General features: G+C 41.4%; 1 protein-coding gene across 1 annotated transcript; it reads right to left on the reverse strand.

Moving 5' to 3' along the window:
- Nucleotides 1–451: 451 nt before the first annotated feature.
- Nucleotides 452–7,087, reverse strand: SELENOK (selenoprotein K). Its single transcript, XM_028152819.2, has 4 exons — nt 6,984–7,087; nt 3,277–3,367; nt 1,620–1,703; nt 452–542 (listed from the first exon to the last, which is right to left on the reverse strand). The coding sequence occupies exons 1-4, from the start codon at nt 7,000–7,002 to the stop codon at nt 452–454; spliced, it is 285 nt and encodes a 94-aa protein (XP_028008620.1). The 5' UTR covers nt 7,003–7,087.
- Between the last annotated feature and the right edge of the window lie 19,589 nt (nt 7,088–26,676).

A 26,676-nucleotide genomic window follows, 5' to 3' on the forward strand; every position in this document is an offset into this window, starting at 1 on the left:
TTTATAGAATTGCATGTCAGTCATGCCAGATCCCTGTGAGGGAATTCCCAACACGACCTCATTCGTCTGTGAGGACACAGAGTAATTCTTGTTTAGACATACACATTCATTTACTTGTCCAGCCTGGTCAGCCCTCCACTGCTTGATGGTTTCCTTCCGCTATGAATGTGCATGTCCAGTTGTCTGCTTCTTAGAGCAGACATTTACCTAAAAGAAAGCGTTATAATAACTAGTTGTTAGTTATTCATTCAGTTGTCTGAAAAATCCAACAATCATTACGTTATAAACCTATTTCAGAAGATATTTTTATAATAAAGGCAAAGGATTTTTCAAGGATTAGGATAGAAATATTTTTCCAAATAATGTGTTAGGCAACTTCTATTTTCTTAAAGACCTTCCTAAGGAGGCATTTACAAAATAAAATCCCTGTAGAATAATTTCAAGTTTTAAGTTACCTTCCTCATCCACCAGCCATTGGAGGAGGACTGGGGCCACGCAGATGATTAATTCGACCCATTCTTCTGGGAGGGTTTCCTGGGGGCCTAATAAAAGAAAAAGTTAATTTCTACTGTTTAGTAGACATCTTAAATGGGTTCCTTTTAAACACTCAAATAGACCCTTTTATTTAAAATACCATTTAGGTCAAAAATTCAAACTTTGACAGGGGCCAGACAGATAAAGCGCATGAGGAAAGTGAGTCAGGCAAAGACTATGATGAACTGAGCGGCACTTCCTGTAAATGCCCAAATAAAACCCAGCTCCAGTTGGTTTTTGCCACATGGAAACACAAACCTAACCCCTGCTGCTTGATCTTCTGAGTTTTTCGTTAGCAGCTTGAAATCTAAAGTGAAATCTATAGATTTCAATGTTGGCTCTCAAGTTTTCATCCTCTAATTTAGGTATTTCCCATCAGATATATGATGTACATTTTAGCTTTGCCAGGTTGACTATATTATCAAATCAGAGGCAACTTGACTTATTTATAGTAATGCATTAATTTAGTGAAATAGAATTTAAACTGTTAATTTCTATTAAGCCTGTCTGTCTGTCTATCTAATCAACCTAATCTAATCTGATTAAAATATAAAGAAGGGTAAAAACACCTATTACCAAATGAAAAAGCTATATCCTCCTTTGAGGCAGCATGGAAACCTGGAGAATATTATGCTAAGGGAAATAAGCCAGTTAGAGAAAGACAAGTATCACATGATCTCACTTATTTGTGGAATCTAATAAACAAAATAAACTGACGAACAAAAATGATCCAGAAACATGGAAGCATGGAACAGACTGATGAATCTCAGAGGGAAAGGGAGGGAGGGGGCAGGAAGAGATTAACCAAAGAACTTAGATGGGTGCATGCATAACCTATGGACAGACAATAGTGCAGTGAAGGCAAGGGAGGGGATGAAGGGAGTCAGTGAGGGAAGGAAACAGGGAACATCTTTAAAACTTTCAACAATAACGATAAATTTTTTAAAAAAATCAATGACTAAAATAATAAATAAAATAAAATGAAGTGGGGTTAAACTACCATGATCTTGAAAGTTTATTCATTTTCCCTTAGAGTTAGAGATCAATATTATAGATATAAAAATTAAAAAAATAAAAAACTGTACCCTCTTCCATCATCATATCTGGAATCAGATGAGTTTCCGTAGCCTCTTCCCTTTTTCACATCTTGCTGAAGCAGAGTTTTGAAACTGAAACAAGGGGCAGAAAACAACAGAAGAACCACTTTCAGCATTATAAAATATATTTCATGATTTCGATTATCATCTCTGAGAGGAGTTAGCTCCAAACCCACATTTTGAAAAGCCATCGTGACACCACCATCTAACACGAGCACTTGTCTAAACAGTGTGTGCTATGTTCTGTGCCAAAGCCGCCCTTCCTTATCTTATTTGCTGATAACTCTCCTAGACAGTCATCCCTACTTCCTCCTCTACATCAGCTGTCACGTCTCAGTCTGTTTTTATACAGTATTGCACATTCATTGCTCTTGCATTTCCCCCACCGACAGCCTACCTTCCATTACCTTGGAGAGGGAGGGGCTAAGAGTGGTATGCCAGAGGTACAGACCTTCTGGGAATCCATTTAAATGAAATTTTATTTATGAAGGAGGACGAATTTAACTAAGTTAAAACAGTATTTTTAACAAACAATACGGAATAGGTAAAATTTGTAAAACTATAAAGTGTTGCTCTGGGTAACTTAAGTTGGAGCTGTCGCTTCCATTTTACTCTAATTTATGCTACATGAAGCCACCAGATTAATCTTTCTAAACCATAGCAATAATCAAATTACGTATAAAGATCACAGACTGATATTCAAACTTCTTTGCCACCTTTCCTATGTTTCTTCCACCTGGAATAACTTCCTCTGATGTCCACCTCCCATAATCATGCCCACCATTCCCCCATATAATATAAAAATATTTATTGATATTAAAGTCAGTGAAAGGACTATCTCCCACATCTCTGCATCCCTATAATTCTCTATCCACGAGACACTCAAATATTCAAACTTAGGATAAGACTTGTTAGTAGTTAATGGATACTTTTCATAAAATACACAGCAGGTGAAAGACCAAAAAGTGCATTTAAGTAAGAATTGCTTGTAATTACGGTGAAGTTTAAATTTGTCTCCTCTTTATTGATTCTAACCTTTAATTATTAAAAAACAAAAAACAATGCCCTAGCCAGTTTTGTTCAGTGGACAGAGCGTCAGCCTGCGGACTGAAAGGTCCCAGGTTCGATTCCCATCAAGGGCACATGCCCGGGTTGTGGGCTTGATCCCCAGTAGGGGGCATGCAGGAGGCAGCCGATCAATAATTCTCTCCCATCATTGCTGTTTCTATCTCTCTCTCCCTCTCCCTTCCTCTCTGAAATCAATAAAAATATATCTTAAAAAAACCCACACAAATAAAAAAATAAAAAAACCAACTTTGTATAATATTGAATAAAATTTGCACATACACACTAAAGCTGGGAACAGTAGACAGAAAGTGGGGTGCTGTCATTAGGTATTAGAATGGGCAGGCCTGGCTCCAGAGCTGCAGGGTGATATGATTACCATTAAGACTAAGGTATAGTCAAACTTACCAACTCAACTAACATATTCATAATCATAAGACATTTGGTGGCATTTCCTTTTGTAAAGCTATTAATTTAGAAAACATTAAAAACTGCTTCAGGAAAGCTTGTTTATGATATGCAACATAATGTACCTAATGTACCTAAGTATCAGGGCTATTAAGACTACTACTGTACTTACAACAAAACCACGAACTCAGCTATTCCCCAGAAGAAATCTGTTATCAAAGATAATCTCCATGGGGACTGACTCCTGCTGTCCAACACTTGTCCTACAGACAAGAATAAAGAAACTTTAGTTAGTACTACAAATCCCTGACAAAAGATACATTACATTTAATAAGATAAGTAACAATCCTAGATTCCGTTTTCAACTTGTCCATTGTTCCAAACAGTCAACAAAAAAGAGAGGACTGTTATACACACCATTCTAAGGAAGGATTCAGAGAAGTAGATCTCTGTGATCTAGGGGCCATTCCTTTACTATGTCAAATGCTTTCCTAAAATTTGTAATTTTGGAGGAGGATCATTCAAGTATTCTCTCTCTCTTTAAATGTGGTAAAATACACACACAAAAAATCTACCATTTGAAGTATACAATTCTACAACATCCTATCCTTCCTATATAATCCTATGTAATAAAAGTGTAATATGCAAATAGACCGAACAGTGGAAGACTGGTCCCTATGACGCACACTGACCACCAGGGGCAGCGCCACTCAACCAGAAGCCAGGCTCACGACTGGCAAGCCCAGTGGTGGTGGCAGGAGCCTCTCCTGCCTCTGCTGCAGGTGGGCAGTAAGGAGCGAGGGGTCCCGGACTGCGAGAGGGATGTCCGCCTACCGGCTTAAACCCAATCCCCGGGGGGAATGGGCCCAAGCTGGCAGACGGACATCCCCTGAGGGGTCCCGGACTGCGAGAGGGCACAGGCCGGGCTGAAGTGTCAGGAACCAAGAGTCGGTCAAAGGATTAACTCTGACCTTCAGTAAGTTACTGAAACTAGGCCCACTTCCTCTTGCCTGAGGACAAAGCATTTCTTCTGTAGCCGCCCTTCAACTGCCACACCCTTTATCTATAGTTACGACTTTAGCCGATTATCTAGGTCAGCCCCCACCCCTCCTAGGCATCCACCCTTCTAGAAATCACATATAAGGAACGCTGTAAAAATAAAGTTTTGAGGCTTGATCAGAAACCCCTTTGTCTTGCCTCCATTCTTTGCGTCCCTTGTCTGTCTCTCATTCTCTTAGGTGCGCCGCCTCGGTACCCCCGTTAGAAGACCCCGCAGGTCGGGGAAACTGAAGGACACCCCACCCCAGTGCACGAATCTCGTGCACCAGGCCTCTAGTTAAGAATATTCATGTTGCTGTATAACCATCACCACCATCCATCTCCAGAACTTTTTCATTGTCCCAACTGAATCTCCCCTTAAACACTAATCTCCATTTTTCCCCTTTCCCCAGCCCCCTGTGAACTTTCTGTCTCTGTGAATTTGACTACTGTAGGAACCTCATGAGGGCTCACACAATATTTGTACTTTGGTGACCAGCTACTTCACTTAGCATAATGTCTTCAAGGTTCACCCATGTTGCAGCATGTGTCAAAATTTCCTGCCTTTTTCAAGGCTGATTAATATTCCATTGTATGTGTGTACTACATTTTGTTGATCCTTTCACCTGTTGATGGGACACTTGGATTGCTATTGTGAAAATGCTGCCATGAACATGGGTGCACAAGCATGTTTATTCAAGTATTTTGAGGAAACAAATGGGTACATGTAAAAGAATGCTCACATCACTTCAATTTTTCTAAATGTGTTCAAGGTATTCCTTTTCACTTGTAAAGCCTCTTGCCTGTATAAAAAGACTGTGTATACATACTCTTATAGGTCTTAGTTTCAGTTATTTGGATAAAATTTTTAGAAATAAAAAAAGATCTGTGTGCTCTAAGTATTCAAGAGAATTTGACTTATTCATTAAAATGACTTTTTCTGTAAAAAGCTATGCATTCTAATTATAGACTTCGGCTTTATCTTAAGCAAAAGAGAATCTACTTTTCAAACCACTTGAAATGATAAAAGCTACAACCTGAAAAGTTAGTACTCTGGAGTTTCAGCCCTGCAAATCAAGAGGTCAGAATATTTCGGAAGAGCTGTCTGTCAACCACCTCTCCTCTCTATTCCCCCAAGGACTTCTCCATGCTTTTTACTTTCCCTCTTTCCTTGACCAGGTGACTTTCAGGTGTGTCTAACACACAGAGCCATTGAGAAAAAAGGGCCACATTTAAAGACAGAGCCTGGGTGACAGGTCCTGCCTCTTACTGGCTCTGCGTCGCTGGCTTTTGTGACATTTTCCTTCTCTGAGAAAAAATATTCCCGGGCTAATCATATAGAATTGTTTGGGAAGAAGTAACTTGGCAGTGAGAGACATGTCTTGTCAACTATGAAGTGCTGATGAATACAGTCCTCCTAGGAAAATAGATCTAACTGGAACCCGTCAATTCTTCCCGAGTGATTCGAAGGAACCTATTGCAGGCACTTGCATCATCCTTGCGTTTTGCACTTTCCCTTGGTTTCCGAAGGCAGAAACCTTCCCTCCTAACATCCTTAGAGGGAAATGAGTTGTGTGGATGCAAACTGGCATTTCCCAACTATACACGTGGAATAAAAGGCCTTTATGTTACTTAAGTGGATCAAACATGATTATGCATGCACAATAATACACCACAAACACAAGGCATCATTCCATAATGCATATATAGAAGCAGCCAACCTTAATCACAAAGGATAAAACACAAAGTTTGCAAGTGCCAAAACGAAGATGGAGCTTTCATTGTCGTGTGTGTGTCCATCAACCCTACCCGTTTCAAAGAGCTTTAAGTGGGAGAAGGGAGAGATTCTGAAGAGCAGAGAAATACGAAGTGCACGCACTGACGATCTTAATGATCTCTGAAGATAAACAGATGACTCAACACAACCAGCCATCCGTGAGCTACCTGCTAAGACTGCACCGAGGCACTTATTTCACCCGAATCGAACAGGTGGCCGCGGCGCTGCCACTGTTCTGACCCAGTCCGACCGTCTTTCCTTTCCAGGCATTTTCTTGGTGAAGTCGCGGAATTTAAGTCTCTCTCAGATTCCCTATTCCAGGACTAATGAACTTCCTCTCGAGGGACTGGTGCTTCTTCCCGTGCCTCTTGAGATCAGGCAAAATACTCCATGTATGACTAGGGCCCCTCTCCTGGGGAAAAGGCCCACCCAGCACCTTCATCGACTTCTCCCCATCAGTTCTAAGAAAGAAAGGCAGCGCCCTAGGTAACAGCAGGGCCGCTGACGTCAGCCACCCGCGGTTCGAATCCGGACCGAGCCCTGAACTACCCCTGTCATCCCGGACAATGGAATCTACCTGCGCCTCCGTCTCCATCCGTAAAGGCGGGGAAATAAAATGTTAGCTTAGCAGGGCTGTTCAAAAAGACGGGAGGAGATGGTAAGCGAATAACGCTACAACAGGGTCCGAGGCACAGGCGCTACGCAGAGGGTGTTAATGCTGTTGTCGCTGGTTAAGGACACAGACGCCCGAGACTCAGGTCCCCTTCCGCGAGACCCACAATAAAAAATAAAATAAATAAAATAAATAAAAAAGTCAGAGGCCCGACGAGGAAGCCCGGCCCGGCCCGGCCCGTAGACCTCGGGGACCTCGGCCCTCGCCCACCCGCTCCCGGACGGTCCGCTGACGCGCCGCAGGCCGGTGACTCCGCCTCCCGTTCCGTCCGGCCCGCGGCGCCACGTCCCGCAGAACCGCGGGGGCGCGGGCCGCGGCGAGGTGGGGAGAAACCCCCGACCCGACCCCGGCCCGGCGGCCCCGGTAGCCCACCCCGCCCCGCTCCGCTCACCGTTCGCGATGTAAACCATCTTGATCCTCGAGCCCCTCCTCCCGGGCGACCGAGCGGCCTCCCAACTACCGTTCCTCCCTCCGCGCCCCGCCCCTGACGTCACAGGCACGCGTGACGGAAGGGGAGGTGGACGAAGCCCATTGGCGGCGGGGGACACGCCCCCGGCTGGTGTTTTTTTGCTTCGTCATGCCGGCGACTTCCGGTAGAGGAGACCGCCGGGAAGGGGGCGGAGGTGACGCTCGGGGTTTCTTCCGCCGGCGAGGTTCTCCGTCTCCTTCTGGATCCGATTCGGCCGGGCCCCATTGCCACGCCGCGGGGAGAGAAGCTGCTTCCCGTCGTCCGAGGCCCCGGGTGCGGGGGCGGCGCGGTTGCCACCTGCAGTGGGAGAGCCGCCGGCGCCGAGAAGTTCCTCGGAAAGTTGGAGAATGGTTGGAGGATGGGTGGGGACCGCGCTGTACGGAGCTTCGTTGTTAAGCCTTTGGACGTGCACAGACGGGCACCCGCTAGGTGTACTGATTCCGTTTGTGGACGGAAAGGGGCCACATAACTACACCGGACACGCTCAGGGGAGGCCTGCATGGCGGGCCTGAGACTCGGACCCAAAGTAACCGCATATGGTCTGAAATGAAAACTTAACTAATTTAAAGCAAGTCATGCGGGCAGGCTGGTCCTGGGCCTAGGCCGGTATCTTCCCTGACAAAGGTGGGTCTTCACCTGAACGGATCCTGCTTATTGTCCTTTTGCACCAAGGATAGCGTACCCTTGAAATAGCAGAGTAATTCCTTTTTCCAGGCCCCTCGGGGCACAACCCCTGAACCACAGTAGGAGATCACAGAACCCTCATTGTTATCTTGCCCCCCCCCCCCATACCATCTCTATGTGCTGTAAAGGTTAGCTTTTCTGTACCCAGCCATGTAAAAGAAATAGGTGTCTTTCCCTTTTACTTTTTATCCAATCCCAGAGATCCCCCGCCCCCTGCGCTGCCTGTGCGTTCTCCATACCCACCAGTGGATTTCCTGTAACTCCCCTTACGGCTTTCCTTTGATTGAAATGTGTAAGATAAGCAGTAAAGCTGCCATTCTCCACCAGAGCATTTTCTCAATCTGTTGAGATGTTTGTATCCTGGCAGTTGTCATCAGTTTGACTCAAACTGGTAAAATTTTTCTACAGGTTTGGATGATTCTTATGTTGACACATTTTAAACCGATGTTTTTGTTCTTGGGTCACCAGAAGTAGCTGGTGTTTTTTGTTTGTTTTTTGTTGTTTGTTTTTATCAGCTCTTACTGAGACAGGCCAGTAAGCCAGGACAAGTGGAACAGGGAAACTGAGACAGCTGAACAAACTAGCAGAGCAATTTACACAGACACAGAAGGTCACGCCCCTAGAAATAACATCTAGGCTCAGGCCCAGAAAAGCAGCAAAACCAGGTGGGCGGCACCAGGACCCGCTGCGATGAGGGATGACGCCCTGCCCTGACACTGACCAATCGGTGAAGACCGAGGAGCACACCTAGAAAACTGATGAATATTCTGCTGAAACCCTCTCCTGAGACCTCCCCTAAGATTCCCGCCTTCCAGAAGGAAATAAAGCCTCAAGACAAAGGACCCAGTGTGTGCTCTCTCTCTCTCTCTGTGGAGCAGCCCCACCACCCTTTCTCGTCTTCCCCCCTTCCCCCGCCCCCCACTTCTTCCCCCACAGGCATGCATCTCCTAAACCCTACGGGAACCCAGGAGACTTGCAACCTGGGGAATAATGGTCAGCGGCAGCTCTGCCTGCTAGTCCTCTGAACCTGTTTCTGACTTCCCAGAGAGCTAGGGCAGCCCAGCCTAGGCTCTCCTGTTGCTTCTGTTAACGAAAAAAACCATTGAAACCTGTAAAGAATTTTAGTGAGTTTATTTGAGCCAAAATGTCGACATATGCCGGGAAGCAGAACCTCAATGAATTGAGATAATGCTCCGAGGAAATGGTGGGTTACATCTGTATTTATACATTGCCATCAAAGGAGGGACATAGGTGGGCTACATGAAATTCATTGGTGACGGATTAAGGAGGTGGGATAAAGTCAAACGGTGGGAAACCCCTGGGATTGGATAAAAAGTAAAATGATGGACACATACCTAGGTGGGTACAGGAACAATTAACATGATAATGAAGGAATTTGAAGTATCTGTCCTGGCGCCCACCACATTTGGTTGTGCCCCAGGGGCTCCAGCAAAAGAAGGAAGTTACAAGTTACCCAGACATCTCACAGATGTTATCTTAGAGGCAAAAAGGCAAATGGGCTCAGTAAGAAAGATCTAAGTTGATCTTTGTCAGGGAAGATATCGGACTAGGACATGACTACCCACTATAACCTGTTTGTAGTTAAATATTTAATTTTCAAACCATCCTTTGTGGTTATTTCAGGTCTCTGAGTTTGCAAGACGGCCACGCAGGCCTCCCCTGAGCTTGTCAGGTTAGCATGTGGCTCCTTCCGTTCACACTTCTAATCTGCTAAGCCCTTCCTTGTTTTATGTCCCCAGCTTTAATAAATGCTCCCTCATAGTCATCTGGACTCATGTTGTGAAATTAACCCACACACTACCGGCTGGCCCTAGGCAGACCCAACAAGGGCCAGGTCTCCTTTCCGGTAACATGGTGAGGCAACTGAAAAATACTCTAGACCTCTGCTTATTCCTTATCGATAGCTACTGCATGCCAGCATTGCAGAGGTGACAGGAATAATAAACTATGTCTCAGTCTTTCATGAGGTATGGACCACAAACTATGTGCTGCTGTGTGTTTACACCACTGCACCATCCACTGGGTGACTTTCTGTTCCCTGGGTGTGGCAAGCTCCTTGCTCTCTCAAGGCCTTTGTACGTGGCTATTCTTTTTTGTGGAGTCCTCCTAGTGGCTGCTTGCATTCTTTCTTTCTTTTTCAGTTCTCATCATGTCTCATCTCAGAAAAGTTCCTAAATCACCTTATCTAAAATGTAATGAAAATTACAATTTGGAAGTTATATTTTGCACTTAAAACAATGTTGGAAAGAGGAAGGGAACTTCTGGGTACCAAGGTTTAATTAATTTCCTAAGGAACTACCTCTAGCCTCTCTCCCTTTCCTGATATATTTAGCTGCTCATTTGATGCATCTTGCCACTTTCCTGGTGACAACCTGTTTCTCCCCACTACCTGAGAAATAACACCCAGACTCCCTGGTCTGGAGACTGTTGAGGGCTTCCCTGATACATTTTCTTAGGTTTCTCTCCCTGACTTTTAATTTCCTAAAAGGTTTTCCTTCCTTGTTACTTCTGTTCATTTGTTTCCTCTTGATGGGACTTTTCCCCACCTCCTATTACATAATCCATCCTTCAAGGTGAGGCATGTTCCTATTAAATGAAATAATGAATGTAAAAAGACTTTAGAAATGGAAAAATATTACGTAATTAGTAGCAAGATGGGGTCAGGGGACAAAGATGACATTTCCCCTCTTTCCCTAACCCCATGGTCGGCAAACTGGCTCTCGAGCCACATTCGGCTCTTTGGCCCCTTGAGTGTGGCTCTTCCACAAAATACCACGGCCTGGGTGAGTCTATTTTGAAGAAGTGGAGTTAGAAGAAGTTTAAAAAATTTGGCTCTCAAAAGAAATTTCAATCGTTGTACTGTTGATATTTGGCTCTGTTGACTAATGAGTTTGCCGACCACTGCCCTAACCTTTAATGTAAAGAACTGCATGCTAGCTACAAGCCACGTATGGCCGTTGAGCAGCTGAAATGTGGCCAGTTTGATTGAGATATGCTGTAGGCACAAAATACATGCTAGATTACAATAATCTAGAATGAAAAAAAGTAAAATACCTCAATTTTTATATTGATTATGTAATGAAATAATATTTGGATATTGGATTAAAATATTTTATTAAAAGCAATTTGCTTGTTTCTTTTTACTTTTTTAATGTGACTGCCAAAAAATTTTAAATTACATATTTGGCTCACATTTATGATCCATATTTGGATCACATTTATGGTTCACATTATGTTTCTTTTGGACATGGCTGATCTAGAATGAAGACATTAATGGCCTGGCACAGGAAAGGCACTCAGTAAATATTTGTTGAATAGATGAATGAATGAATGTTCTCAATAATGGGTAATGGGGTTCACTATGTCCTAGGCCCTGTTTTAAGCACATTCCACTTATTAGTTTATTTATTCCTTACAACAACAATAATAGTTAATATTTATATAGCACTTATCCTGTACCAGGAAATGTCCTCAGTGCTTTCCATGTATTCATTCATTTAAACCTCAACCTTATTAACTAGGTTCTATGATTTTCATTTTACAGATGAGGAAATTGAGTCATAATGAGTTCTAGTGTCTTGCCCAAGGCCATATAGCTAGTAAGCAGAACTGAGATTAAGACCCAAGCATTTGGCTCAGCAGTTTGTGCTGTTAACTCCTGTGCTGTTGCTGCCCCTCCACACGTAAGCAGAGGTATTGAAATAGGGGATATAATCCAATGTGGAACTCATCGTATAGAAGGGGAGGTGGTTTCTGGATACTGTTTGAATGTATCTCAGTTTTCTCAAAGTTGCAAAATAGCTTCCCACATTTTTTTCTTTCCTCGATAAGATTCCCCTAAGCATCTGGTTAAAAAGAAACAACAGACCTAAAAATTGAGTCACTTTTGCTAAGCACCACCAAGACTCAATGCCTAACCTAACTGCAGTTTCAGCTTCTCCCAAGAGCGGAATTTTAAATCAATCAGCCTGGAATTTCCTGGTCAGCACTAATGAGGTAATCTGCCAGAAAAGACCCTTTACCTTCCCCAAGCACCCTTCTAGTTGCTAGCTGGGATGCTGCCCAATTCATAAGTCCTTTAATAAAAGCAATCAGATCTTCAAATTTACTCTGTTGAGTTTTGTTCTTGCACAAAATCAGTTATCTCAAAATCAATTTTCTTCCCATCTCTGGGCCAATCCCTTGGCCAGAGGGACGGGTGATTGTGAATGACAGCTACTTCTGGAGCTGGAGCCAGAGTCAGTCCCACTTAAGCAAGCCACGTGGCTTGGGAGGTGGAGGGAAAAGGGTGGTGTTTACCACAGATAGTGATTACATAAAAACAACAAGATGCCCTCAGTACTGCCTTTAGGGAATATAAAACAGATGGTACTTATATTCTTTATTAACCTTTTATGTGTTTGTTCTTATAGTTATTGCCTTTGTAGTCCTAATTTTATCTAGGCTCAGAAATCTTAGCTCTTTAATTGCCTCATTTTTCTGCCTTATACTCTTTATTGCTGCTTTTCACAGTAATTTTTTTATTTTAAGTTATGCAGCCTCAGACTGGACATGCTGTGCAAATCAGAGGCTTTTTTGAACCAATAAGCGTCCGCCCTTCAGCTGAACTGATGGTTATATTTCTACAAGTCACTTTCTTAAACTACTTTTTCTGCATCAAACTCATTTTCTGCATCAAAATGGGGAAATTTTCATAAAAATTCACAGTTCTATCTTCCTGGGAGAATTTGATTGACTAAAAAGTTTGTGTATCACGAAGTAAGTTAATTATCAGTTTCATTAGTGAGCCTGTGTGGTTAAATTTAAACAGTCTTATCTTTAAATGAAGGAAAATATAGATTCAATTTAGTGATAAATGGAGGGGAATGCTTGTCCAGATTTGTAAAGCCATCAGAGATTTAGGTATTAGTTGCCTCCTATACCAGAGACACTGACTGATCATTTGAAGCAAATATTTAATATTTTTAGAATTGCACGCTATAGTACAAAAAGTATTTATTTCTAAGTCTTATTGTTACCAGACAGGGGCTGGCTGGAGCAGGTCTGCTTCAGGCTGGCCTGTAGTGTGTGGGTTCTTGACTTCATGTAGGAAAGATTTCACAACACAAGTCCAGATGGGTTTGAGAGTATGTTTATTAATGAAACAAAGGAGGAAATTACACTGAGTGGCCAGATTATTATGATCTCTGAACGCATAATAATCTGGCCACTCAGAGAGTGTGTGTGTGTGTGTGTGTGTGTGTGTGTGTGTGTGTGTGTGTGTATTTTAGAGCCCGGTGCATGAATTCGTGCATGGGTGGGGTCTGGCCAGCCTGGCCAGGGGCAGGGGACATGGGCAGTTGGCCCGCTGGCCTGCTGGTTGAACTCCTGGTCGAGGGGACAATTTGCATATTAGCCTTTTATTATATAGGATATACACTGAGTGACCAGATTATTATGCGTTCAGAGATCATAATAATCTGGCCACTCAGTGTAGGGTAGAAGAAACAATAGGGGAGAGCCTAGATAGTGCTCTGCTTTGGTTCTCTAGAAATGATTTGGGAAAGGAGTGAGCCAAGGCGGGGCTGCTTTAGCTCACTGGGAAGTCAGAGAAAAAGGGGGCCTTGGAGACAGGATCAGGGGGTGCGCCCCAGTTGAGCTGCCATGGCCTACTGCTCCCCTGGCTGCAAGTCTCGTAGGGACCCTTCGAAATAAAAAGCTCATGCCCAGGAAGGGGCATGGACATGCTCTAGAGCGAGTCCACATTCTTTGTCCCGAGGACTTTTTATCCATTTTTTTCTCTGCAGGCGAGCATTTTTAAAAAACACATTTTTTATTGATTTCAGAGAGGAAGGGAGAAGGAGAGAAAGATAGAAACATCAATGATGAGAGAGAATCATTGATCTGCTGCCTCCTACTGCAGGCGAGAGTCTTAGGGGAAGTTTCAGTAGAATACTCATCAGCTTTCCAGGTGCATTTATGCTGATGTATTAAAATGAGTGACTAGGGGAGTTTTGGATTGTTCTTTGGGTTTTATTATTTTACTTTTACTTTAGGACTGTCGGGCTTGAATGGGGTTTTTGTTATTTGTTCCCCAACTTCATCTGTCCTTGGGTTTAGCCGGCACAAATGGTAATAATTGGGTCTTTTTTCTATATTTTCCCAGGCCCAGGTGATGTAAGCTATGTATTTTCCGATTAGGGAGGAGAGGTGTAAACCATTCGTTCTCAAGTGTCCTTGGTTGGGGAAGATAAGGTATTGCACGTCACAAGCTGGCTGCAAGCTTCCCAAACTGTTTGGCCTTTTAAATATTCTTTTTTTAAAATATATTTTATTGATTTTTTACAGAGAGGAAGGGAGAGAGAATTGGAAACATTGATGAGAAACATCGATCAGCTGCCTCCTGCACACCCCCTACTGGAGGGGTACCCGCAACCAAGGTACATGCCCTTGACCGGAATCGAACCTGGGACCCTTGAGTCCGCAGGCCAACACGCTATCCACTGAGCCAAACTGGTTAGGGCACCTTTTAAATATTCTTGTCTCAATTTCCCCATTCCACTTGCTCAGGGATTTTCCTAGCTTCTTACTGTCGGCCACATTATCTCTAGATCCCTAAAATGGAGTAAAGAAATATAACAAGTGTACAGTCTATTACTGTGTTTATAATTCTCAAAATAACATTGATTTATATATTTTGAAAAATTAGAGTATAGATGTGTGTCCATTGATTTTTAAGGAACATGTGATTTATCATTCTTATTTACAAAATGGTTTGGAGCAGAGTATTCAATAGTCCTTAGATATTTTTGTTTGTTTTAAGTTGATTCCTGTATATAATATACAAAATCAAAAGATACAAATGGATATTATATGAAGAGTAAGTCTCCTATGTTCCCCTGTTCCCCACAATTCTAAATTTTGATCCCCTAGCTTATAAAGGCTGATCTAAGCACTGTATGGCAAATTCCTTTTGGGCAATAGTAGCCTCATTCCTTTTGGGCAGTAGTAGCCTCAATGACAGGCTCACCTATCTGAAGTTATATCTTCTCTTGGATCTTGGCCAAACAATTTCTTACTATCCCTTTAATGTTTGGGTGTTTTTGTTTTTTTTTAATGTTAATCACCACCTGAGGATATTTTTTTCATTGATTTTTAGAGAGTGGAAGGGAAGGAGAGAGGGGGAGAGAAAGAGAGAGAAACATCAATATGAAAAACATGTATTGGTTGCCTCCCCCATGACTGGGGCTGGGAGTTGAAACTGCAACCCAGGTACGTGCCCTTGACTAGAAATTGAATCCACAACCTTTAGGTCAGCAGGCAGATGCTCTAACCACTGAGCAAACGGCCAGGGCTCTTTAATGTTTCTCAAACATTTTCCCAATTATCTATTTTTTTTAAGATTTGTTCCCTTTTATTTATTTATTTTTAAAATATGTTTTTATTGATTTCAGAGAGAGGAAGGGAGAGAGAGATAAAAACATCAGTGGTAAGAGAGAATCATCTATCAGTGGCCTCCTACATTCCCCCTACTGGGGATCGAGCCTGAAACCCAGGCCTGTGCCCTTACCAGGAATCGAACCGTGATTTCCTAGTTCATGGGTCAGTGCTCAACCATAGCCACACTGGTGGGGCCATTCTCCCCATTATTTTGTCCAGATTCTTTTAGTTGTCCTCAAAAGGAGATTTAGTACAAGTTATTTAATCCTTGGTAACAGAAGTGGAAGTTGATGTATTTATTTAACCAAATCAATATGACAATTTACATTAGGTCTTAGATTGAGCACTGTTTTGCCTTTGACTTTAAAACTTCTGTTATTTATGTATAAATAAAATTCCTAGAACAACTGCTGTTTTCCTAATATAGTCAAAACACATTATTACTTATAAACAGAAAGGATCATTATAAGTAGTAAATTAAAATGTGTGTTAATTAAAAATTATTTAATTTGCCAATAAACATTCTGCTTTTAATCTTTCTACAATCCCAAACAGATGAATAAACCTTACTTTGGTTTGACATTCTCGGTCTTTTTAAAAATATATTTTTTTATTTATTTCAGAGAGAGGAAGGGAGAAGGAGAGATAGAAACATTTGTGAGAAACATCAATTGGCTGCCTCCACACCCCCTACTGGGGACTGAGCCAGTAACCCTGGGCATGTGCCCTGACCAGGAGTCAAACCAGTGACCTCCTGGTCCATGGGACGACACTCAACCAACTGCGCCATTCTTGGTCCTTTTAATGGTAGGTTTGATGCAAATAGGTTTATTTTATAGTATCTTAGGGAAAAGAACCTTATGGACCAGTGATGACTGTTCCTTGGAAAGATTAACTAGACTCAAAAGGATACGGAGGTTGCTATGACCTCACCTAGATCGTTAGACTGTCTCTTGCTAATGCCTCAACATCACTTTATTTTTTTCTTACTAATTATATAATGCAAGGAGCTTGGTTAATATCACCCAAGGTCAAATATGGTTCTCATTTTTAAAATATCCTCTTTCATAATTATCAGTAATTCATCTTTTTTGCCATAAAACTTCAACCTTTTTTTTTTTTTTACAGAGAGAGGAAGGGTGAGAGAGAGATTTGTTGTTCCATTTATTTATGCATTCATTGGCTGCTGCTTGTATACTTGTATGTGCCCTAACCAGAGAGCAAACCTGCAACTTTGGCATATCGGGATGACACGCTAACCAACTGAACTCTACCCAGCCAGCGCTTGAACTTAATTTTTGATGGGAAGTATGAAACAGAGACTGAAAATGGAGCCTGGCAACTGAAAAACTGTTCCTGATGTTATTTTCTCTTTTCATTTTGAACGTAGTTAGCTAGTTCTTAGTGGTGCCCAGTCCTTCACATTCAGACGGAGACATTTCACAAGTGTGTTGGAGACCATATGTGCAGAAAAGGCGAAAGGCCAGTGGAGATGGATATAGTCACCTTGGGTGGCTGACCTGAATGGTTTCTTCAGTTTCTGTGCCAGCCAGTAAGCTGACTGGCAAGGGAGCGGAGCAGAGAGAGAGGCCGCCAGCAGGGCTGGCACACAGAACAGGAGGCTGTTGCCCAGGCTTATTGCTGCAGTGGTGGCGGCAGCATACACCGTTCACACTGGGACTTCCCAGGCTGTCTGGGAGCTAAGCTTGGGGCTGTTCCTGCAAGAGGAAGCTCTCACCATTTCAACTGAGTCACTATTTTTAGAAATGTAAATTCCCAAAGAATCCCTGCTAAATTACATTTCCCATCATAAACCTTGAAAATGTTCATATCCCTAACCCAGCATTTCCATTTTTAGAATTTATTCTAAAGAAACAATGAAGGCCCTGGCCAGTGTGGCTTAATTGGTTGGGCATCATCCCATGCACCCAAAGGTTTCTGGTTCGATGCCCGGGTTGCAGGCTGAATTCCCAGTTAATTCTTTAAAATATTTTTTGTTTCTAGCAGAAGTAGGGGGCATGCAGGAGGCAGCCAATCCATGTTCCCCTCTCACATCAATGTTTTTCTCTCTCCCTCTCCTTTCCTCTCTAAAAATCAATAAAAATATTAAAAGAAAAAAAAATGAGAGACGTTCAAACAGATTTTTGTGCAAGGATATTTACCCCATTGTTGGAATAAAAAAGAAAAAAAAAAAGAAAGCCATATAACTGCAACAATGGAAGACTGGCTAAAGTTTGGAATATAATAGCATACTGTATATCAAAATAATGGGAAGTCATTCATGGCCTATTAAGTAAAAACATTACAAAATAGTATTTGCAGTATAATGCAAAAAAGAGAAATATGTATATGTATATGGGAATACACTAAAAATTGGGTTATGGGAGCTGTAATTTTTTTCTTTGTGCTCTTCTATAGTTCCCAAATTTTGTACAATAAATATGTAATCTGTTTGTAATTAGAAATAATTGTTTAAGTTACATTTGTTAGAACTGAGGGTTCATCTCTAGTTTCATTTTAATGGCATGGTAAATTCTTTAAAATATATTTTTTTCTAGCAGAAGTAATAGGAAGTTAAAAACCCACGAGTTTACTCAGGTACTTGTTAAATTTTGGAGTACATTTTAAAGGCCATTTTATTTAATAAAGTTGCTCTTGCTTTTCCTGATTGCTTCTAAACACCTAAGTATACACATGAGCACCCACTCAAGTGCATTAGTGTGCTTTGGTTTTCCCTAAGTGTGAATAGAGTCTAGTAAGAACCAAGTAAACATATTTCCAAAGTCCTTGCCAGTGAGCTCAAAGTAATCCTGACTGTTGGTCAAATTGAAGACTTATATGTTCAAATATTGTGAATAATCTATTGGCAAAGTTACTGAATAAAAACATTCATTTTAAACATGTGCTTTCTTCAGAGAGTCTTATCATACTTCTAAATAAAATTTTTAAAAAAGAGTTCAAATAGGGCTATGAACCTTTGTAGACCTTTAGTCCTTTGGGCAGCTGACTGATTGTCTATAGACAGTGGAATCATCTTACCAGTATTTTTGAACATGCTGTTAAAAAAAAGGCCCATGAATGAGAAAAAATGATGGAATTTGATATGATGGCAAAGAACTTGAAATAATCCTCAAAATAAATGAACAAAAAACAAACCCAAGAGGTTGCTGTTTGAGCGTTTGATCTAATCTGCCTTCCAGTAATAGAATTTAGAGGGTATAAAAAATACACTGTGGCAACTGAGTCTTATTTTCAGGGGATGAAGTCAGAGTTGAACTAATTGATTTTTGCCTCCCAGCTGGAAGGTCCTCTCTGGAAATACCATGCAGAGAATCAATGCTGAAACGAAGTAATTTCTTTTAAGAATGGATACAGCAAAATGCAAGAGATGAGCTGCCTTTGAAAACAGAATAGAGCACTGACAGGGCAGCTCTGTTGGTTAGAGTGTGTCTGGATACACCAAGATTGTGGGTTTGATCCCCAGGCAGGGCACATACAAGAATCAATCAATGAATGCATAAATAAGTGGAACAACTCTCTCTCTCTCTCTCTCTCTCTCTCTCTCTCTCTCTCTCTCTCTCTCTCTCTCTCTCTCTCATCAATAAAAAACCAAAACAAAACAAAAAAACCAGAGGAGGGCTGCAGAGACCCTGGTTCATTTGGGGAGATATGTCCACACAGTGCCCACCAAATGTGGCCTGGAATATCCTCTATGGGCAGTTTGTTTTCTTCAATTCTCACTCCTAAATAAGCAATATTTCAGCTATAAGGATAAAGAAATTATTTTTGAAATCTAAGACTAGGGAAGAAAATGGTTTTCTTTGATCCTCTGGGTGATATGGGGTCTATCTATGAGCTTGCCTAGTTTTTTATGATATGAGCAAGAAAAACACACACACACACACACACAAATACAAAAAAGCACCTCTGGTTGCTTCAAGGTGTTCTCTTTTTTATCCTTTTTAATAAGCTGTAAATTTCAGGACAGAGCTTCAAAAAAGATTGGGGCACTTTTGTTCTGGGTCCTTCCTGGTAATTCAGTTAAACTTGACAAACATTTATTAGGTTCTTACTGTATATGAGTCATGCTAGGCAATGGCACAGATAATAATAATAGCTAATATTTATTTAGTACTTTGTACAGGGTACTATTCTAAGCACTTTCCATATGTAAACATTGAATAAGCAAGACTTATGGATTGTGATTAATAACTTTATTTTTGCCTCCCACCCCTCCTTTACATTTTTTTCAGTGAAGTTCGTTCTTCTATGTTCTTAAATGAAGACTGGGGCAAGCCTCATGACTTCTCTGATTTCTCATAGGGCACACACTCTGTCTCCATTTAATAATAAGAAAGTCCAGTCTAAGTAATAGTAAAACTCCTGATCTTGATGAAAATGAAGGCTTTTCCTTTTTCCATGTGAGGCTTGCTATAGCAGTAAGTGTGTATGACTAGATGATTCCCTCTTCTTGCTCCCTACCCCTACTCTGGGGTTTTTACTCCACCTCCTGGAGTGGCTTACTGGTTTCTGACCCATCTGGGGTTGGGAGGGGAAGTCAAGGATGCCAGAAGACATCTTACCTATGGTCCTTCATGGTCTGGGATGGTGGTCTCTGTACTAAGATTTTGCGGTTATCTGGAAATTCTCTCAGTTACTGGGCATCTGTCACAAGTACCCGTGGTAAGGCCAAAGCACCTCTCTTCCTGGCCGCGGCTCGCTCACAGCTCCTTCCTCTGTTCCTGGTAATCCACGGTTTACCTCCAGCCTTTTCTGATGAGGTCCCTCCGCCCTACCAGGCAGCCATCTAGACAGGACCGGGTCCACCCAATGCCAGCTCCCTCTCACATCTTTTGCCTGACAAAGGCCGGGCCTGCCAGCCACGTCCAATCCAGCACAGTGTCTTCCTCCTGCTTTTAAGGCAACCATTCAAACCAACCCTCACCTTTTATGTTTTCCAGGCAGGAGTCAGACAGCAGCCCACGGTGTCTCTGTTATATGGGAAATTACCTTGAGGTAGAGGTACACCACCAGGCAAGTTATCCCAGAGGTCTCAGAATAGAACCACTCACAGACCAAAACGGGATGCTCCAATGACACGATTTATTCTGTCAATTTAAAACACAATGAAAAGCAAAAGGAAAGAGATGGGTAGGCTTATCAAAGCTTAGGACAGTATACAATGAATCCTTTGTTACTCGTTGGTCATATGTCTTTTCTTGCCCCAGGGGCCCCTGCCACATCAGTTTCCCCATTGATGTGTGGTTATAAGAACCAAATCCAGGCCCCGGCTGGGTAACTCACTTGGTTGAAGTGTCATCCCAACACTCCAAGGTTGTGGGTTCAATCTCCAGTCAGGGCATGCATAAGAGGCAACCAATGAGTGCATTTATAAGTGGAACAAGTCAATGTTTCTCTCTCTCTCTCTCTCTCTCTCTCTCTCTCTCTCAAATCAATAAATAAAAATTAAAAAAGAAAAGAAAACCAGATTCAAACATAAGCAGAGTGGGTCAGCACAGAGAAGGTGCTTACAGCCAACCAGGGAGGCACAGGGGCCTGGCCATTAGCCACAGCTTGCCAATGTATTTTATCCAGTTGCCTCAATCAAAACGTCAATTTTAACACCCTGTCATACATGTATTACTCCACTGAATCCCCATGACCCTCTGAAGTTGGCCTGAGCATCATCTCCATTTCATAGATGAGGAAATTGAGGCGTAGGGAGACTTAGTGACTTGTTCACAGCTCACAAGTGGTAGAGCTGGGATTGAAACCTAGGCAATCTGGCTGCAGAGTCCCTGATATCAAGGAACTTTCATTCTCCACAAGGTGGAGGGGGGATTGATTGATGAAAGCACAGATGACAAAAGACTGAAGTTCAAGTGCCATAAAATTATCACACGCTAAATGCCCATAGATGTGGGGGAGGGAGAATGCATGCTACCTGGAGGGAAGCAGGAAAAGATTCCCTACAAGTGATAGTGGACATGCATCTTGTAAGGTAAGGAATATTTTGAGAGGAGCTGTAAAGAGCTAGAAATGAAATGAAATGAAGGATGTGTAATGGGATTGCATCTGTCATTCAGAAATCCTTTCACTTCAGCCAAATCCCCAGGTGATCACACATCTCACATCTAATAAGATTTATGATGGGATTAACTTGAATTGACTGACTTTTAAAGCATCCTGTTTCTATAGCTTATCTTATGAAAGACAATTGTTTTGTCATTGACTGAGATTTCTTGTCTACCTGTTAAATCCTAGCTGGTAGACTGTCACCTTAGAAATATTTTAATTCGAATCAAGTCTTGGATAAGATATTTTCCTGTCTCTTTTGAATGCTTTAAAGGTGGGTGAAATGTTATATTAAATCATTTTTATTTTTTGAGGCCCAAATGTATAGCAGCACTATATACCTTGTTCGATGTATATCTTCACTATACATTCATTAAACTCAAGTACACTTTTTGAATTTTGTTCACTGTTGTCTCCTGTTGTCAACAAGCCTTCGAAGCACAAGGCAGGAGTGACACACCTGGGTGCAGGCAAGGGCCAGGCACGAGGGAACTGTGCAAACAGAGAGTGCCTTTCATTTAGGGGACAGACATTTTTCAGCTCCAGCCATTTGTCACCGTGTGAGATGGGGTCCACCGTAGCCAGAGCTTCTGATGGTTTCAGAGAATCTTGAAATCTGGGTGATTACCTGAAATGCTCTTGTTTTAAAATGTTGGTAATTAGTTTTTTTAATTGGTCAAACAAGTCATGCATTTGGGCCAAATACAGGCCAGTGACCATCTGTTTGCAACCTCTGATTTAAGATATACCCACTAGAAATTACTAAAATTCTTCTTACACAGAGGCTTGAAGAAACATAACACCAAAACAAACAAACAAAAACTTCCCAAGGCCTTTATTATGGGACATTTCAAACATTGAAAAGTAGAACAGCATAATGGACCCCTTTGTACACATTACCCAGTCTTGTTTCATCTACACTCCCACCCACTTCCTAAGATAATTTTGAAGCAAATCCTAGACATCATATAGTTTCATCTGTAAAATTTTGGGGGGACCAGGACTCAAAAATATATAACCACAATTCAATTTTTCCACTAACAAAAAATTAACAATAATTTCTTAATACCATTAAATATCCAATGTTCAAAAATCCGCTCCTAGTTGTCACTTTTTTTTTTTAGTTTTCATTTTTCAAATCAGGATTGAAATACATTGCTGTTGGTTATGTCTTCATAAAATCTCTTAATTTATAAATCAATGCAACATTTTAAAAATATATAATTTTTTTCATAAAGAAGAGAAAAGCAACAAAACTTGTGTCCATCAGAGGAAAAAAAAATCCATTGTTCTGGTGATTTGATGAATAATGTGATAAGTTTTCTGGGAACACAGAAAGTACCAATACGATGTAGGCACCCTCACCAAAAACCTATTAACACAGTCCTTCTAAGAAGTATTTTGTAAAGTAACACACACACACACACACACACACACACACACACACCATAAAAGTAATTATTAGGAAGACATCAGCAAAAATAGTGGGATAAAACTCCAAAAAAATCCATAAAAGAAAGGAGAAAACTAGCAAAAATGGTCAGAATCAACTATGAAAATCCACCAAAATCTTGCAGCAATTTGGAGAGCGTTTGTACAAGGAAAAATGCCTGGCACTTTCTGGCATGTTAACTTGCCCTATTCCCATTGCCCCTCCCCAAATCTGCAGTAACCTTGAGAAACAACAACCTGGAAGCCATTAGAGGAGCAGAGTTGAGTTGAAGTACCTCAAAGTTCTCATTCACAGAAAATTGTCATTGTTTGATCTGTTTGGCTATTCCTTAGAGGATATCAATTACAAGGCTGTCAGACTTACAAAGAGTGAAGAAGACTTTTCCTATATCATTTGTTGAAAACAATTAAAAGCTATTGATTAATTTTGTGACTGCTTGAAGGAGGGAGTTACTTTTGTTAGGATAAATAATACACTAACCAAAAAGCTTAACTTAAAAAATGGGTAATGAGATGCTCATAGGAACTTTGAAAGGCTCTGGCATGTTCTTGGGAATCTATTTTTGAAATTGTTGTGCCAGGCTGTAGGTTAGGTGTTTAACCTATGCCGCCATCTTGGTTTCTCCTGTTCTTGGGAATCTAGAAGGCCACTTGTATGAGTAAGGCTGTGCACATGCCTACAGGAGATCGAATGCTCAAGAAAGGCCTTAGAGCTCTGGCCGGATAGCTCAGTTGGTTAGAGCATTGTCCCAATAAGCCAAGGTTGTGGGTTTGATCTCTGGTCAGGACACATATAAGAATCAACCAATGAATGCATAAGTAAGTGGAACAACACATTGATGTTTCCCTCTTTCTTTCTCCCTTTTTCTTTCTAAAAGGAAGGAAGGAAGGAAGGAAGGAAGGAAGGAAGGAAGGAAGGAAGGAAGGAAGGAAGGAAGGAAGGAAGAAAAGACCTGAGAAGCCCTAAGCTCTCACTTCTAGATGCTCTTGAGACTTTGCACAAGCAGGAAGTGAAGGGTACGTCAAAATTACTAACTGCCCATTGAAGGCATGACCCAACATACAGAGTGCTTCAGCAGATGTGGGAAGCTTATTGTTTCCAAACACTTAAAGGAGTCTGTGAGCTGACCACTAAGCTGAGCAGAGACTTTAGTGGCTGCCCATGACAATGCAGTCTTCAGAATTAGTTCAGAAAAGTCACTATAACAATAAACAGCAATAATAGCTGGAGGGAAGAAGATTTATTTGTGGATTTGCCACATTATATGATATGAAATGTCCAGTTTTCAACAAAAAAATTGTAAGACATGCAAAGAAACAAGAAAGTATGACCCATAGACAGGAATAACCCAATTTAAAAATGGACAAATGATCGAATAGACATTTCATCAAAGATATACAAATGGCTAATAAGCACAGGAAAAGATGCTCAACATCATGAGTAACCAGGGAAATGCAAACTAAAACCACAGTGAACGAACTCATTGTGATGCCACACAAGAGGAAATAATAACAATTGTTGAGGGTGTAGAGAAATTGGAACACTTCTCATTGCTGATGGGAATGTAGAATGGTACAGCCCCTTTGGAAAACCTGGGCCATTTCTCAAACAGTTAAACATAGTGTTACCATGTGACTCTGTAATTCAACTCCTAGGTGTGAACCCAAGAGAACTGAAAACATATGTTCATGCAAACACTTGCACACAAATGTTTATAGCAGCATTATTCATAATAACCACAAAGTAAAAACAACTCAAATTTCCATCAACTGATGGGTAAACCAAATGTGGTATATCTATACAGTGGAGTGAACTCCCTCAGCTTTTGTTTATCTAGGAATGCCTTCATTCCTCCCTCACTTTTGAAGGGCAGCTTTGCCAGATACAGGATTCTGGGTTGACACTGAACATTTTGAACATAGCCTACACATTATTTGTTATATGCTGAATTGTGCACACCCCCAAATTCATGTGTTTAAGATCTAATCCCCATTACCTCAGAATGTGACCTTCTTTGGACTTAGTCTTTATAAAGGTAATATTAAAGTGAGATCATTAGGGCGTGTCCTAATGCAGTATGACTGGTGTCCTTAGGAAAAGGGGACATCTGGGCACAGAGATGCACAGAGAAGATAGTGTGGAGAGACATCGGAAGAAGACAGCCACCCACAAGTCAAGGAGGAAGACGTGGCTCAGATTCCTCTCTCATAGCTCTCAGAAGGAACCAACCCCACTGACATCTCACGTTTGGACTTTTACATTCCAGAACTGTGAGACAATCCACTTCTATTGTTCAAGCCCAGTTTGTGGTACTTTGTTACAGCAGCTGTAGCAAACTAATATATTACTTGTATGATTTTTTGAAGCCAACAACTATTTAACAAAGTGATAGAAGATTGTAGAAATGGAAATATTTGGGGACTATTTTAATTTTGCCATTTTTAAAGTTCACAAGAATCTATAGATTATTTCTATGCCATGCACCTTTTCTCAGTGATCTGAGTTTAAGCAATGAGGAACTACACATTGCACTTGCCTCATTTCTTCCCGTTATTTAAAAAGAGTCCTGTGATGTGATGCTGTATCTTGCTCAAAGGGAAGCTCACGTTTAATGTTGTTCTACTTAGGACTCATCAAAGGTTTCAGAGCATCTCCTTCATGGTTCTCGGCAGAATCGCCTGCAACAGAGCCAGGGAAGGCAGCATCCTCACAGTGCCTTGCAGGCTGATTTGCAGCTTGCTGAATATAGCTACATTGAAAATTGCCCCTATTTGAAAGGAAATGGATGCCATCATTCCTTCCAGAACATCAAAAGCTACAGGACAGAGAGCTTACAAAATATAATGACTGCCTGGAAAACCACCTGTAGGAAAGGCAGCCAGTGCAACCTGCTGAGTCTTAATCATTTACCTGGCATGTTTGCCAGGGAATCATTTCACTTGGAAAGCCTCTTACATTTCACAGTCTGTGTGCTAACTTGCATAGACCAAAAAAGAGAGAGGCCTCCCAGCCTTGTGGAATCTCTCGATGAGACTTGTATGAAATTGTGGCCCATCTTTTACTATATCCCTCAGAGTAGAACAGGTGCAGCCGGCCTAGGAGAAAGTAGCTGGTTCCAACTGATCACATGACTCACTTGGTTGGCTGTGGCAGTGAACTTTCAACTCTTCTATTTCCAGTGTGTGTTTTTTTTTTCATAGACTTGGGCCTCCAAAATCTTTTGGTATAGTCGAGTCTTCTGAATTCCTACATTAACCCAGAGATATGTGCTTTTATGAGGATGGGGGTAGGTGGGTTTGTCAGATCCTTTCAAAGTTACCAAGATGATCAGAGCTGCAGAGGGAACCTTCCTTGCCGGAGGACTTGAAGTTTTTGTGCAGTGACTCCAGAACTAGATTTAGGCTGTGGAATTTGAATGCTATTTCACATTGAATGACTGGAGGGATACAGATACAGGCTGTCATCTCCTGGGAGGGCATGGAATAGGATTAGGAGGCAGACAGGGGAACTTTCACATTTTATCCTACATGCTTCCATTTGATTTGATTTGATTTTTTTTGCCAAGTAAGAAATATTTGTATTATGTCATTTAAAATCAAATGAAGGTAAAAATATAAATCTTGAACTGAAATGAAAACAATACTTGGGTAATTAACACCAAACGTTTTGAATACCTTTTTGGAAAATGGTAAGAGGGAGTGGGCTGATTAACAGAAGCATATTTTTTTTCCTCCTTCCTGCCACTCATGTCACACTTTTTAAAATGCCGTCCCCACAATCCATAAAAAATAATGGTAGCCTGCATTTACTGGGCATTATTAACCTAATGTACCAGAATCCAAAGGACAAAAAAAGGGTGAATGTCAGAGAGTTATCCACATAGGTACCACCTACAGCATCAAAAGCATTATTCTTAGGAATACGTTGTAAATATTGAACTTCACAAAACATCATTTGAAGATA

The sequence above is a fragment of the Eptesicus fuscus genome, chromosome 18, assembly GCF_027574615.1.
Source record: "Eptesicus fuscus isolate TK198812 chromosome 18, DD_ASM_mEF_20220401, whole genome shotgun sequence".
Lineage (NCBI taxonomy): Eukaryota > Metazoa > Chordata > Mammalia > Chiroptera > Vespertilionidae > Eptesicus > Eptesicus fuscus.